The sequence below is a fragment of the Vulpes vulpes genome, chromosome 11, assembly GCF_048418805.1.
Source record: "Vulpes vulpes isolate BD-2025 chromosome 11, VulVul3, whole genome shotgun sequence".
Taxonomy (NCBI): domain Eukaryota; kingdom Metazoa; phylum Chordata; class Mammalia; order Carnivora; family Canidae; genus Vulpes; species Vulpes vulpes.
Genome location: NC_132790.1, coordinates 57743954 through 57760317, shown reverse-complemented (window position 1 = coordinate 57760317; position 16364 = coordinate 57743954). Strand labels below are relative to the sequence as shown.

Sequence of the window (16364 nt, the reverse complement as noted above, 5' to 3'; positions counted from 1 at the left end):
TACATTGTAAGATCTAGTTAAGAAAAATGGTACCTGAGATTTTCTACTAAAGGGAGATTGGTAAAAAATTGAGTAATGACTTTTATTTGTTAGTCTGGAAACCATAGCAACACAATAAATATTATGTCTCTTAATTTGTCTTTCAGTGTTCTTTTGGCATGAGTGTCATGGAAAAATAAACTAAATTAAACACAGTAAACTCTGAGTCTTAGCTACCTGAATTAGTCATTTTCCTTGAATGTTTCACTTTTTGAAACATTTTGTACTTCACATTTCTTGAAATTAAAGCATGGTCTGTAAAGATACAGATTATTTTTTTTATTCCTTACTCTTCCAGTTGCACAGGTTTTATCTTATGGGTATATATGCAAGCTGGCAGCCCTGCACTTGGCTTGGTTAAGTGCATTTCTGTCAAATAATGAAATTTTTAAAACTATATTTTTAAATATTTATTTATTTATTTTAGCTAGAGGAAGAGTGCATGCGGAGGGGGGAGGGACTGAGGGGGAGGGAGAGAAATCCTCAAGTAGACTCTCCACTGAGCAAGGAGCTGATGTGGGGCTTGATTCCAGGACCCTGAGATCATGTCCTGAGACTAAATCAAGAGTCAGTGGCAACGAACCACCCAGGCACCCCTCAAATTATGAAATATTTATTTGCCTCCCTTGAAAAAAAGCTAGAGGTTTCCTTTTTTTTAAAGACATTTGGGTGTGTGTTTTCATGTACTTCTCTTTGAAAATATTAAATGCAGGAAGGTTTTGATAATAGTATAAATACCTATGATTCTACCACCAAACATTAACTGATATCACTGTTTGTGATGATTACTTCAGATTAAAAAAAAATAAGGAAGGGAGAAATAAGACCTTATAAATGAAGTTTAGGGCCATTTGTTTCATTTCCTAGGCCTCTCTTCCTACCCCACTTCACCCAACAGGGAACCACTGTAATAAAATCATAAGATTTCCTTCCTGAAAGTTCTAAAAGTTCAAATACATTTCTCCATAAACAGTATTGTTTTATGGGTTTTTGCGTATTGTCTTCTAAGTGCTCAATAGGCATGGGGGTGAGAAACAAGTAGAACCATGTGGGAAGCTGCCAGCATAATAGCTCATATAGCTGGAGAGAGGTTGGGGAATGGGAGGAGATGATGCTGGAGAGACAGTAGGGCCAATCATGAAGAGATTTGTGTGCTGAGGAGTTTAAATTTGATTTTGGAAGCTGTAGAGGAGCCATTGAAGAGTAAAAGATTTTTCAGATTTGATTTGTAACATAATTGCTTTAGCCACCATATGAAGAATGACTAATATGAGGCAGAAAACTAGCTGGGAAGCTGCTGTAGTCATCTTGGCAAATTATGCCAAGACCCTGAATTAAGACAGTAACAGTGGGAATGGAGAGGAAAGTTCGATGGAAGGAATAGTAAAGAGATATAGAATGTTGTTGGGAGCTATGTAGTTGAGGTTTGGTGACTGAAGGTGGTGGTGGAAGAGGGTAAAAAAGAAGGAGGAGGCTTATGATGATTCTTCATCTTAGTTTTTGGATAACTGGACAGCTACCAAGGAATATAAAGAGGAAGAGGAAGTTGAAAGAATATAAATTCAGTTTGTGATACACTGAGTCTGAGGTTCCAGTGGGACAGCCTCAGTGGTTAATAGCCAGTTGGATCAGGACTGTGGGAGAAAAGTCTGAGTTGGACATAAAGATTTGCAGATAATCAGTATCATGGTGGAGGTGGGGTGCGGGGATGGAGCATAGAGATCAAGCCTGGAAGCTCCTTAAAATTTAAGGGGCTAGCAGAGAAAAATGAGCACATGATAAATTCTGAGGAAGAGAGGTCAGAGAGTCAGGGGTAAAACTGGGGGGTTAGTATTGCAGAAAGCCAAGAGATGAACATTTTAAGCAGAAAATTGAGTGGTCAGGGATGTTGGAAGTCCTGAAAGGACAAGTGAGATAAGAACAGAAAAATCCTATTGGGTTTGGTAGTTAGAGGTCATTAGTGACTTGCAGGAGTAATTTCAGTAAAATCATTTGGGCAGAAACCAGAATGCAGTCATGTGGAGAGAGTGGGAAGCAAGGAAGGAGGTGTGAGGAAAGTTGGCTGTGAAGAGAAGGCAAGGCAGAATTGAACCAAGATAGGATTGTTTGTTTTTATTCATTTTTGAAAGATGAGAGGGAGTTTGAACCTATTTAATGAGAAGAAAAACCAATAGAGAAGGGAGTGAAGATAGAGAAGAGAGATCAAGATCATATAGTTGAGGGCAGCCCCTGTAGCACAGCAGTTTAGCGCCGCCTACAGCCTGGGGCGTGATCTTGGAGACCCGGGATCGAGTCCCACATCAGGCTCCCTGCATGGTGCCTGCTTCTCCCTCTGCCTGTGTCTCTGCCTCTCTCTCTCTAGCTGTGTCTCTATGAATAAATAAATAAATAAATCTTAAAAAAAAAAAAAAGATCACATAGTTGAGACAAGATCCCTGGGGAAGGTAGATTTCACATCATAGTATGGAGTGTGCATGTGTGTCTCAGGAGGGATACATTATATATAAACATATATCGTTTTATATTTATATTAAGTTATGTGGGTTATAATTAATCTCTTGCCTTTGAATCTTAGGATGATGGATTCAAACTTTTTTTCTTTTTTAAGCCAGCATGGGGTTTGAACTCAACAACCCTGAGATTAAGACCTGAATTGAGATCAAGACTTGGATGATTAACTGACTGAGTCACCCAGGCGCCCCTAAAACTTTTTTTTTCTAATGTAACCCTTTCCCCCCCCTTCAACCAATAGTCCTAAGTGAAAAATATTTTTAAGATTTTATTTATTTATTCATGAGAGACACACAGAAAGAGAGAGAGAGAGAGAGAGGCAGAGACACAGGCAGAGGGAAAAGCAGGCTCCATGCAGGAAGCCCGATGTGGGACTTGATCCCGGGTCCCCAGGATCAGGCCCTGGGCCGAAGGCGGCGCTAAACCACTGAGCCACCCGGGCTGCCCCTAAGTGAAATTTGACTTGTGAATTATATTCCAAGGAAACAGTGAGCACTGTATAATGGATTGTATGGATCCTGCCTTCCTTGTAGACCTAGTCGACAGATGGAAGATTTATAATAGGATTGGTTCAGTTGAGTTTCTTCTTTGGAATGCCAGTGGGAGCCACAGTGAGTTTATTTTAGCCTGTTCTGTGTTTATTTTACCAAAGGAGTAACAATTCAAATTTGTGTAAAGATGCTTTTGGGCATTGGACACCACAAAATACATGATAACTAATCATATTTATTTTGGGATGTTTTATCTCACTTGTTCCTTGGTGTTTCAGGCAGAGTATTCAACAGTGTATAGTATGGAATGGCAAGGGTAGGAGGAGAGTGGGAATGGAGAAAGTGAAGTTAGAATTAGGAAATGAAGTATTGCAGCGGAAAGTGGTGAGAGCTTGCTTAGAAGAGGGGGAGTCTATTGGAATGGAAATCAAAGGTGGTTGGAAATGGAGAATCAAGGGATATTGTAAAGGAAGACTTGGTTAGGAAGTACAAGGCCCGAGACCTTGGGTCTCAAGCAAGTGTGACAAGGTTTCCATTTCTGGAGATTGGAAAATAGGGAAGCAGAGCCTTTTCCCTGGAAGATGGGGCCTCTACGGTCTTTGTTTGATGTTTTAAAGAACTGCAAATCTGTTTGGAATAGTGTATAAGGGTCAACACTAGTTATTTTCTGTGTAAAAAAAAAATTGTTTTTATTAGAGCTATCGTAATCGGTGTGAAGTATGTCAGTATCGTTTTGATTTGTCTTTCCCTAATGGCTAATGATGTTGAGTATCTTTGTGCTTATTGGCATTTGTACATCTTCATTACAGAAATATCTATTCAGGGGATCCCTGGGTGGCTCAGCGGTTTAGCGCCTGCCTTCGGCCCAGGGTGTGATCCTGGAGTCCCGGGATCGAGTCCCACATCAGGCTCCTTGCATGGAGCCTGCTTCTCCCTCTGCCTGTGTCTCTACCTCTCTCTCTGTGTCTCTCATGAATAAATAAAAAATCTTAAAAAAAAAAACAACTATTCAAATCCTTTTCCTATTTTAAAATGAAGAGATTTATATATATATATTTTTATTGCATCTTATCTACTTTCTTTTCCTTTTTTCCCCATGTTTAATTTAAATTCCCCGGGCAGCCTGGGTGGCGCAGCGGTTTAGTGCCGCCTTTGGCCCAGGGCCTGATCCTGGAGACCCAGAATTGAGTCCCATGTTGGGCTCCCCTCATGGAGCCTGCTTCTCACTCTGCCTGTGTCTCTGTCCCCGCCCCTTGCCCCCCCCCCCCCCCCGTCTCATGAATAAATAAAATCTTTAAAAAAATTAATTTAAATTCCAGCTTCTCTCCATCTAGTTAATGTAGTTTGTTCTGTCAGTCATCAGGTTCATTTTATGGGTTTCAGAATGATTTGGTAGTTATCCAGTTGTGTTCTAGGGATGAGGCAAGCATAGAGTCCATATGATACTATCTTAGTTTGCAAACCCACTTTGTTTTAAATTCCAGAAGAGCATAATCCAAAATCCTGATGGTAAAGGAAAAGTCCTTAATGGAGAAGTACTCAAACTACAGTATGTGGCTAGTTCTCAGCTTTTCCCAGAGGTTCTTTCTAGAGAATTTTTAAAATTATTTTTTTATTTGAGAGAGAGCTTATGCCTGTACTTTCAAGGGGCAGAGAGAGGGGAGGGGAGTATTTTAAATAGGCTCCATGCTCAGTGTGGAGCTAGTTGTGGTGCTTGGTCTCATGACCCTGAGATCATGATCTTAGTTGAAATCAAGAGTGGATGCTTAACCAACTGCCATCCAAGTGCCCCCCTTAGAAGTTTGTTCTTTCATTTCTCTCTCTCTCTCTCTCTCTCTTTCCCTCTCTCTCCCTCCCTCCCTTCCCTCCCACCCTTCCTTCCTTCCCTTCCCTCCCTCATTCCCTTCCTTCCTCCCTCCCTCCTTTCCTTTCTTTCTTCCTTCCCTTTTTTAAAAAAGATTATTTGAGAAAGAGAAGAAGAGAGTGAGTGTGTGCGCACACTCATGCGCACAACTGGAGGAAGGGTCAGAGGGACAGACTCTTCAAGCAGACTCCACTCTGAGTGGAGAGCCTGATTGGGGGGCGGGGTAGCTTGATCCCAGGACCTTGAGATCATAACCTGAGCTGAAACCAAGAGATTGACACCCAACTGATTGAGCCACCCAGGCGCCCTTTGAAGTTCTTTCTTAGTGATCATTGTAGGATTCCTAATTATTAATTGAGTGTTAAAGTGAATAGCCTACAAATTTAGAAGGTTTCTGAATTGATACAAACTAAAGCAGTTTGTTCCAGGGCTGATCAAGTCCCATGATTCTTGCATTTGTGGATTTGTGGATTCTTTATTTTTCCATTTATCCCAAGCATTTAGTGGGAAATGAATTTAATTCTATTCAAATATATTTTTACTTTTTGTGCTATCATTTTCACTGTTCTAGGATGAATACGTTTCTATAAGTGATTGCATATTTCCTTTAATCAGTCTTAATGTGCCTAATATTTGAAAGCATAATGTTGAGAAAAATTTTTAGAAATTGAGTCCATTGACCTATTTGATTTCACAGGTAACTTCTGAACCTGAATTTCCAGTCCCTAAATTTTTCTATTAACTTTATTTTAAAAGTTTGAGTCATATCAACTTAATGACTCTATAAGTATTTACATGATTTAGGCTCCTGAGTAATTCTGATTTCATGTCTTATGCAACTTTTTTTTGTGTGTGTAAAATACATAATTTACCATTTTCATCATCTTTAAGTGTACAATTAGTGGCATTGAGTACATTTATATTGTTGCACAGCCAGCACTATTATCCATCTTCAGAACTTTGCCACTATCCTATCCTATACTGCGTACCCATTAAATAAAAATTTTGCATTTCCCTCTTCCCTCCAGCCCCTTGGAACCACTGTTCAACTTTCTGTGCCCATGCCATTTGATTATTCTAGGTACCTCAAATACATAGAATCATAAAATATTTGTACTTTTGCATATGGCTTTTTTCCCTTAACATAATGTTTTCAAGATTCATCTGTGTTTTAGCATGTGCCATAATTTCCTTCCTGGAATCATATTCCACTGTGTGGATATAACACATTTTATTTATTCATCCACTGATGGACATTGGGTTGTTTCTACTTTTTGGCTATTATGGATAAGGCTGCTTTGAACATTGGCATACAGATAGATATGTTTTGAGTCTTTGCTTTCGGTTCTTTCAGGTATATACCCGGAAATGGAATTATCAGATCAAATGGTGATTCTGTGTTTAACTTTTTTTTTTTCTTACCAACCTTACTTTAAGCTTAATTTTTGTGTAAAGATTTTATGTATTTATTCATGAGAGACAGCAGAGACATAGGCAGAGGGAGAAGCAAGCTCCCTACAGGGAGCCTGATGTAGGATTCAATCCCAGGACCCTGGGATCATGCCTTGAGCCAAAGGCCGACACTCAACAAACTGAGCCACCCAGGTGCCACAAACTTAATTTTTTGTGATCCTTTATTCTTATATCCCATTTATTTATATCTATGAGTATGTGTTAAAACGAATGTGTACAAATCATGCAGTTGTATTCTGAGGGGAAAATGCCAGTGTTACTACCTAGAAGTATGCTTTGTGTACCTGTAATTTATCTACTTAAAAACATATCGATATGAATATAGAGTGCGTGTTTTACCTACTGGATTGGAATCATCTTTTGCTTCTTTCTTGTTGCTTCTATCAGTAGTGTTTCAGACATCTGGTAGTAATGTGTAGGAAAATACTGAGATAAATACTTTTAAATCCTGTTTACCTTTTTTCAGCTTATTTTTTAGTGGTCTTCCTCAGTTCCCCAAAGGGAGGCATATCTGAGTTGGATAAAAGTCAGCTAGGCAACAAAGGGAAGGGTGTTTTTGTGGCTCTGAAGCCCGGGTTCCTTTTGTTACACAGCCGCCAGGTTCCTGTGAATGAAATCTTATCAGAGAGATTTCAGTTGGTTTGGTGAGAGAAAACTGGTGAACCATTTTAGTATAGAATGTACAGAATTGGCCATCTTGATCTTGGAAGGGTGAAATGGGCATTCTCGATAAATTTCTAAAGAAGGCTTACAAGTATAAAGCTACTAACATGGAAGTGACAATCCCTACACATTGCTATGGCTTTGTTGAAATTAAAAAAAAAACAAAAAACAAAATGAGGGTTTGAAAACTTTTCCCAGAAAAAAGATACTTTGTAATTTAAAAATGTATTTGCTATCACTGAACTTAGCCTTGAAGTATTTTTCTATAAAATACAAACTGTAGAAAGAAAGTGGTGTCTACGTGTAGTCAGAGGGGTAAAGAAGGTAGGAATAAGAGACCAATGAAAAATTCCTGTGAGAAGATTTTTGTTTTGTTTTGTTTTTTAAGATTTTATTTAATTATTAGAGAGAGAGTGTGTACAAGCATATAAGAAGTGGGAACAGCAGAGGGAGAGGGAGAAGCAGGCTGAGAGCCTGATGCCAGGTTCCATCCCAGGACCCTGGAGATCATGGCCCGAGCGGAAGGCAGACACTTAACCGGCTGAGCCACCCAAGTACTCCTCATGTGAGAAGATTAATTGCTCTGGTCATATTGTTGTTTAGAGCTTTAGGTTGGCAGATTACAGTTGAGGGTTTTTGCTACTAAAAGGCCAGTTAAGCAGACAGGGAAAGTGCCAAAATTGGGGTAGTTGAGTGTTAACTCTTAGGCTGCCTCCTCTTCTTGGAAGCCTGCACAGACCTTACCAGGGAAACTAAATGCTCTCCTGCATGCTCCTTCACTTAGGGTTGTGTTTCCATGTGCCTTACCTGGGTTGAGGACTTCTTTGGGGCAAAGATGTCACATCTTACCCTGTATTTTCAGTATACCAAACATAATTGCTTCCGGACAGTAGACTCTTTTAAACATTGGCTGAGTCTCTTAATGTGAGACTTGGGCACAAATGTAACACCACAGGAGAAGCTGCTACTGTAGTTATCAGAAGGTGGTCTGAATCAGAGTTAGGATGTGGCCAAGAACAGAGGAAACCACTGCAAGACAGAAATCACTGAGGAGATTTTTAGTTTCATGTGGTACATCAAGCTGTTTCCTTGTCTCACTTCCTCTATGCTTTGGTCCATGACCTGAAATTCTTTTGTTTATTTAGCAGACATCAATCAAGACATGGAAGTTGTGGGGGTGACAGAAGCATGTAATTTTGTTTTGTATATCTTAATATTTTTTTAGAGAGAGAGTGCATTTGTGTGAGTGGGGGCAGGGAGGGCCAGGGGGATAGGGAGAGAGAGAATCTTAAGCAGATTCTCTCTGTGAGAGCATGGAGCCTAATGCAGGGCTTGATCTCACGACCCTGAGATCATGACCTGAGCTGAAGACAGGCTTAATGGAGCATAGTAGAGTCCTAGATGGAGGTAGGTGGCCTGTAGCTGGTGTATGTGGAACAAGTCCTGGAAATAAGGGGTAGATATGACTGGGAGGACCCTTATTTCTGTCTGCTTTTCTTTTCTCTTGTCTTTGTGCTAGTCTGTGAAGTTTTGCTTCACAGCGAGTGACCGTGGGGTACAGCTTCAGCAATGGGGGAGCGGAGTGAACAGGTTGTGAGTCCAAGCTACACCGTGAACACACACTACTGAGGGCTCTCCCTGGGGCCCTGCCCTGCCCTAAACCCCACCCCCACCCCAGGGAGGACTGGACACCGGGCCATGCCCAGGGCTGGAGCGGAGCCCCATGTCCACCCTCCTGCTGCTGCTCTTGGCCTCGGGAGAGGCGGGGGCCCGGGGCCACGGGGCTGCCCCTCCTGGGCCTTGTCTCTGTTGATTCTTTTGTCAATGTTGCACAGTTTTTACTCCCTCCCCTTTTTGTAGTGGGCTGGGTTTTAAATTATAAATTTTAACTGCCTCTGGGTGGAAAAATAATTTTTAATAAACACATTACCTCTTCAAAAAAAAAAAAAAAGCTCCCCCATAAGTGATGGGGAGCCAGTGGAGGGTTTTTCACAGCATAATGACATGATCAGAACATGTTTTGAAAGGCAGATTGGTGATCCTGTAACATTGTAGAAGCGAATTATAGGGCACATTCTGGAGGTAGGTGGATTTGAAGGCAGTTGCATTTGCAGTGTTCAAGCAAGAGATGAAGAGTTCCTCTTGTATAATTTCACTGATACCAAATTTTCAGAATAGGCAAATTTATAGAGACAGAAGGTAGGATTAATGGTTTCCAGGAGCTGGGGGGCAGGGTAATGAAGGGTGCCTACTAATGGGCATGGGCTTTCTTTTTAGGGTGAGGAACACATCCTGGAAGTAGATGGTTGTGGTAGTTGTGCAATCTTGTGACTATAGTACTGAAAACAACTGAACTGTATAGTTGTAAGGGGTGAATGTGGTGCTAATGTGAATTGCATACCAGTTTAAAAGGAGAAAGATTTGAAGAGTTCCCGAAACAGTCAGAAAAAGCATAACTACTGACTGGAGGTGAGAGAAACTCAGCAGTAGAGAATTGGCAGTACTTGGAGACTGGATGTTGGCAATGTCCAAAATGAAATAGAGGCAGGTTCTGAAGTTTCTGATTTGTATGATTGAATTGACAGGGAAAGACATTTTGGAAAAGACAAGTTTATAGAGACATATAATGAATTGTGTGAAGTGTTTTGAACATGAATCAAGGCAAGCAGTTAAAAATAAAGGCCCAGATTTCAGGAGAGACTCTGGGCTAGAACAAAGACATGAGTGTATGGGAGCTGACTGAGGCAGTCAGATACACATACAGCTGAGAGAGAGGGCAGCTTGTCTGCCCACCTGCTATGGATAGTTATGTCCCATCTGCTCCTTATCTTCACAGCTGGTGTGCAGGTCAGGTTGTTGTTGTTGTTGTTGTTCATAAATAAAGCTGAATCTTTATATTACTTTTCAGGCAGAGGCAAGGCTGGCAGCAAAACGGGCTGCCCGGGCAGAAGCAAGAGATATACGCATGAGAGAACTGGAGCGACAACAAAAAGAGGTAATTTAGGGGAATGGTCCTAATTTTGTGCTAGTCTCTAATAAGATAATACTTGGCTAGTTTCCTTCTGAAATAAGTCTGATTCCTGTTGAAACACTGGAAATAGTATAACCTGATGTATATATTTTAACAAGCCATTCTGTGTCAGCAAATTAAATGCAATATATGCTTTAAATAATAACAGCAAACACATATACAGCCTTTATTATGTACATTGTAGCAAGTTGTTATGGTGTGATAAGTACTTTTATTAGCTAAAGTCAGCTTAGAGATGACAAAGTTATTTACTATAGTCCTGTCTTAATAAAATTTAGGTTAATTATATTATGATATCTACAATAAAACACTGTGAAGTCATTCAACCTTACAGTTTTTAATCATATTTAATAATGGAGGAAAATATTCATGCAAGTAAATTAAAAAAAAAAAAACAAACACAAACCAATTGTAAGACGGGATTGGCTCATATATATCAACCTATCATATATAGGGTCGAAAACTACTTAGAAGTCATTACTATAAATACTTTAGTGTGTCAGTGGTGTATTTGGCTGGTTTTGTTTTCTTCTTAATGCTATCCTATAGTTCATACATTTCAATATACTTTTATCATCAGAAAGAATAGCAAAAAATAAACATAGGCATATAGAAATTAAGCTGCTTTAAAATGAAATGAATACTTTTTTAACCTTTCCTTCTGACATTGATCTGACTCTGAAAATTCACATAAAAAATATTTCTGATTCCATATTGATGTGAAGGGGAAAAAAATCTACAGGATAGTGTTAAACACTTTATTTTGATGTTGGTGGGGTACTTTGGGTGAAAGAGAAGTATATAGATTTTATTCACAGTTCAAATCTAAACTAAAAAACACTTGATACATATGTTGCTTTTTTTGGCCTCATATGTATTTTCAAATATTGAATGCAAGTCTTGGCTTAAAATGAAAATGTTGCAGTGCATTTGTCTTTTACACTCCTAAAATTATAGTAAATTATAAGTAGATTGTTACTAACTATAAGTTCCATTTCTTCTATACTGCAGAGAGTCATGTATTTCTTCATTATTGAATGTAATAGGCGCAGTAATTTTCTGTATTTTTAATGTGTAACTTCCATTAAGCTGACAATCACTGCTCTTCAGGGCAAATGTATAGGATTAATTTAAGACTTTTCAGATTGTGCAGTATGTTGGAAACTTCAGTTGATGAAACTTTTGCATTTGTAGCACTCTCACTATTCCTTTGATCGGAAATGGGGACAGATTCATAAGTGGCTGGTAGGCCAGGATTGCCTGCCCTGCATGTTGTGATCAATTGCTGAAATATGCAATCTTGAAGTAAAACATTGACTAATAGTTTGTCAAGTAGGAGTGTTTGGCATGTTTGAACCTAAAGGTCAGAGTGTCTCTTGTGCATGTAGTGGACCAAATGTGTACTTGGAGTCCATCTATTTTCTATTGTAGTCTATAGCCTTACATTTGTGTCATGAATACTTTTGACCAAGAAAGATTGAGTAGATGGATGTGTTTTTTTCTCTGAGTTTGTTCTTGTCTCCCTCATATTTGTCCCTCTCTCTTTTCCCTCTCTCCTTCACTCCCTCCTCTCCTCTGTCCTTCCATCTCCCTCTTTTCCTTTCTCTCTTTTTAAAAAATATAGACAGAAGTGTCCTCAGTGAGAGATGACCCAAGCCATTCTTTAATTTTCTATGAAAATTATTCTTATGTTTTCAGTTCTCTCAGTTCCTTTTTGAGTCTTCTACCACCACTCCCAGATTTTTAGCTACAAGAGCAGATTGTGAACCAGTAAAATATTAGTTATTGTATATCATTACTAAATTTGAACTTTTTTCAATGTTGGTAATTTCCCTAGCTGTCTCTTATTGCAGAGGTTCTTTACCCATGTGAATAGGCTTGGGAGATGGAGCAGGAAGCCCTAAAATCTCATGCAGACTTTTGAATATTTTTAAGTGAAAGGCCCCACAGGTGTTATGAACACCAGATTCTCAAGAGAGTCTTTGATCCCTAAAGGTTTAGAAGCCACTAATTGCTGTTAAACAAATTTTTATAAGCAAATTCCTTCTGTAGCAGCATTTTGAAGTACAACCAGAATTAAAATATTCATGATTGTAAAAAAATTACTTATGGCTGTTTCAACCTACAGATTTAAAATTTTATCATACTTCTCATTGTGATATTTTAGAAAGGAGAGAAAGATAATGTTTGGTTACTTATAATGAAGTGATTCCTCACTAATGTGTTTGTTACTTCGGAGTAGAATCTGCCCTTTCTTATTACTAAAGCTAACCTAATCGGTTTTATTTAAAGTGTCTTCTGCATGAAACTGGGTTATCTTACTGTTGATGCATTAAGAACATTTTGTGTGAATAAAATCACTTTTGCTTGCAAATTTTCCATTGAAATATTAGTTTATTGTTTTTCAAAGATATGTTTGTTTATTCATGAGAGACACACACAGAGAGGGGCAGAGACTTAGGCAGAGGGAGAATAAGGCTTCCTTCCTGCAGGGAGCCCGATATGGGACTTGATCCCAGGACCCTGGGATCACAACCTGAGCTGAAGACAGATGGTCAACCATTGAGCCACACAGGTGCCCCGGAAATATTAGTTTAATTTTTTAAAATGATGTATTGTAGTTCTAAAATTAAATTGCCTGAGATTTTATTATTTGAAGGCAGACCAAAACGTTCAATAAGAAAAGCCTATTTTAAAAGTCTTATATTTGATTCTTATATTCAGAGGCCATGAAGAAAAATATATTTTTTACCTCCGTGAAATGTGTGCAGTTCAGGCAATGAAAGTGCTAGATTTTCATGGAAGGGAGAACATTTTGGGTTTAGAGGCTTAGAATGCAGTCCTCAGTAATAGCTTGGATTCACAGAGAACATGAATGGGGTTTAGTTTCTTTTCTTTCTTTTTTTTTTTTTTAAGATTTTATTTATTTATTCATGAGAGTTACAGAGAAGAGAGGGAGAGACAAGGGCAGAGGGAGAAGCAGGCTCCATGCTGGGAGCCTGATGGTGGGACTCGATCTCGATCTTGGACTCCGGGATCATGCCCTGAGCCAAAGGCAGAAGCTCAACTGCTGAGCCACCCAGGTGTCCTGGGTTTAGTTTCAAATGGGAATAATTATCACTTAACCCCTTTGGAGCTTGCTTTTTATTCTATTCAAACTAATTTTTTCCTTTCACTTCTCAGCATATCTGTCTCTCTGGCTGCATTCTGTCTATGAGCCTATAGTAGAAGTTGTCATATGATAGTCACAATAAAATAAAAAGAATAATAAATTTATAATAAAAGAAACAATGGATATACAAATAATAGGATTGTTAGTTATTAGAAGGAGAAATCTCCCTGTGTTAAAAATTTCTCCTAATTTTCACTCTTTCTGGGTGTAAGGGTGGGTTGTTGTAATGTGAACAGGAGAAGCCAGGGCATGAGGCTCAGGAATGAAGCTAACAATGAGCACGCTCTGTATGCCAGTGCTGCGCTAGTGCTTTTTTACATGTGTCTCCAAAGATACTCCATCGTGTATCTTTTACACGATAAAATAGGTGCCACCATCTTTTACAGATAAGGTGATGAAGGACTGGTGAAGTCAACAACTTGCTCAGTTATTGGCAGAGCCAGAATTCAAAGGTCGGAGAGGGCACCACGCCTGCTAGTGGGTTGGAAAGTGAAAGGACCAAGGTGAAAGGGCCTTAGTCTTTGTAGGCCTCTAGATAGTACCACAAGCGTTCCTGTTTTTAAACTAAGTGTCTCTAGGAGCAGCATGTTGGTGACCTGGAAGAGAATGTGCAATTTCTGAGGTTTCCTAATTTGAAACTGAGGGAATGGCTCTAGACTTGACTTAAAATATTACTTGTTGACAGAGAACAGGGCTAGGTGTCTTCAGTGGGCTGTGGTCCTCTTTCTTTGAATAAAATCACTTCATGTTTAAAAACAGACTGCAATTTGTTTCCATTAACTTAAATGTATTGAAACAATTTTCCAGAAAGCCTTGAACAAATATACATCCATCTTTTTAAGTCATTGTCCTATTTTTTTCTGCATTGGATTCTATATACTACTATCGACTTCCAGGACAATGAAAATAGATTGTTTCCTAGACTGTGTAAGAGAAGGATACTCAGCCTTGTAGTTGACCTACCAACACAGTTGCCAAAATTTTTTCTCTTGGCCCCTGGTGCTATTAATTCAGGAAAAGCCAACTGGCAGTTTAAAATACTATTCTACAATACCTGGAAAATGAAGTTGGTTGTTCTGCTACAGAAGGAGAAATCTTTGAGTAAAACCCAGGCTATCTGGCCATTTTCTTCATGCTCTTGTTAGGTAGTCAGTGTAGATTTAGCCAGTATACGATGTTCTCTTTATGGTTTGGTGGTCTCATCAGTTAAAGACTCGAATGCTGGTCCCAGCTTTATGTCTTTGTGGATTCCTACTTAATCTTTTTGTGGTGCGATTTTCTTGACTTAGAACGAAGGGATCAGACTGTATGATCTCTAAGGATCTTTCTAGCTCTTAAAAAAATTCTTAGGTTGGTGCTAGGATCTTTTCTCTCTTTTTTTTTAATTTTTTAAATTTAAATGTAAATTTTTTAAAAAGATTTTATTTATTCATGAGAGACACAAAGAGAAGGCAGAGACATAGGCAGAGGGAGAAGCAGGCTCCTCACAGGGAGCCTGATGTGGGACGTGATCCCAGAACTCTGGGATCACACCCTGAGCCGAAGGCAGATGCTCAACCACTGAGCCACCCAGGCGTCCTGCTTTTCTTTTATATAAGAGTTTCCTTCTCTTTCCCTCATATTTGTCCTGTGCAGAAGCATTCAAGGTAGGGGCAGTAACTCACAACTACCTCAGTACCTGCCTTTTTATATGAGAGGACTACATAGCAGCCTTTTAATGAAATAGGTGCTTTGTGGTTTTTTTGGTATAATGAAAATTTGCTTTGAGTTTGCCTTACTGTTTTTACAGTAACCACTAGCCATATGTGGGTAATTATATTTAGATTTAAATAGGTTAAAATAAAAAATCTAGGTCCTCAGTTGTATTTCTAGCATTTCGGATAGTCCCTAGCCACATGTGGCTAGTGGCTATCGTATTAGTACAAAGAGAACATTTCCACTTTTTCACAGAAGGTTCTGGTGGACAGTGTTGGTTTGAGGTGTAGTATATGACTGAAAAAAATGTATTCTCACAGTTCACGTTAACTGGTCTGTATGGGGTTTACGTTTCATTCTGTAATCTTCTGAGGTCTTTTTTGGCTATTTTTTTCAAATGGGGCTAAAAAAAAACCAAACAAACCATTTAAGGTATTTTTTATTAAGAATTATTTTTATAGTAGCATAATTGAAAATAAATATGAATTCATCTGTCTCCTGCATCTTTAATGGACTGTGGTTTTTAAAGGTCGGTTTTAAAAAAGTGCTCTTGTGTGGTAGGTGGAATAAAAAAAAAGGTAAAGATTGAACATTAAACTATGTATGTTGCCCTAGTACCCCAAGTAAGACTGGGAAGGGGCATAAAGAATCACTTGTCTGAATAGCGCAAGGTTCTTTAAGCTAACTAGCCTAGAACTGGTTATCACTTAATAAACTATCTTACCCAGCTGGCTTTATACACATACTCCCAAAACTTTTGTGGTATATAATCTGATAGTCACAGAAAAGGAAGAAATTTGCTTGACTTCTTGCAGATTACATGTGTCTATTGTATAACAAAAATGTAAATCAATGATGAACTCCTAAAGTTAACACTCTGTTGGATATTGTATCATTGAATCATATTGGCACTTATAAATAGACTTCTGAACGGATTTGGTCACATGCATCAGTGTGCACAGCAGACAACAACCAGGAGTTTTTTTGAAGGACACTGAAAGATTATGAAAAAAATAAGGCATTAAGTTGTGGTGTTTTGTTGAGTGAATGTTTTTATATTTGAAATGAATGATTAGACATAGCCACATCTATTTCCACCCGTGTAATGATCTTGCTTGAGGTATTGATCCATTTTGGAAAAGATAGCATTGATTAGCTATGAACCCAACCGGACAGTTGTGTGTAGATTCTTAGTCAATGCAAATTACTTTACCACTTTGGACTTTGAAATTCTGAAAGACCATAAGTTTCTTACTGTTGCAGTTGATTAGACTCTAGGAACTAGTCATTTGATCTCACAGACAGGACTTAATGCTCCAATGCTAATAGCTCACTGTGGAAAAGTTTAGAATTGCATTTAATTTTAGTCAACTGTTAGGTTGTGGTAATGTTTTTTTTTTTTTATCATCTTTATGAGGTATAACT

At 38.7% G+C, this 16364-nt stretch overlaps 1 protein-coding gene across 27 annotated transcripts in view; it reads left to right on the top strand.

Moving 5' to 3' along the window:
• The window catches only part of LRRFIP2 (LRR binding FLII interacting protein 2), a 109445-nt gene that overhangs the window by 32924 nt on the left and 60157 nt on the right, over window positions 1–16364 (top strand). For 17 of the 27 annotated variants that reach the window (XM_026001038.2, XM_026001039.2, XM_072726445.1 and 14 more), the window contains exon 3: window positions 9950–10036. In XM_026001038.2, coding sequence (XP_025856823.1) covers window positions 9950–10036 — 87 coding nt within the window. Of the gene's footprint in view, window positions 1–9949; window positions 10037–11266; window positions 11318–16364 lie in introns of all 27 variants that reach the window. The other 10 variants (XM_072726429.1, XM_072726426.1, XM_072726428.1 and 7 more) reach the window with 1 other exon arrangement.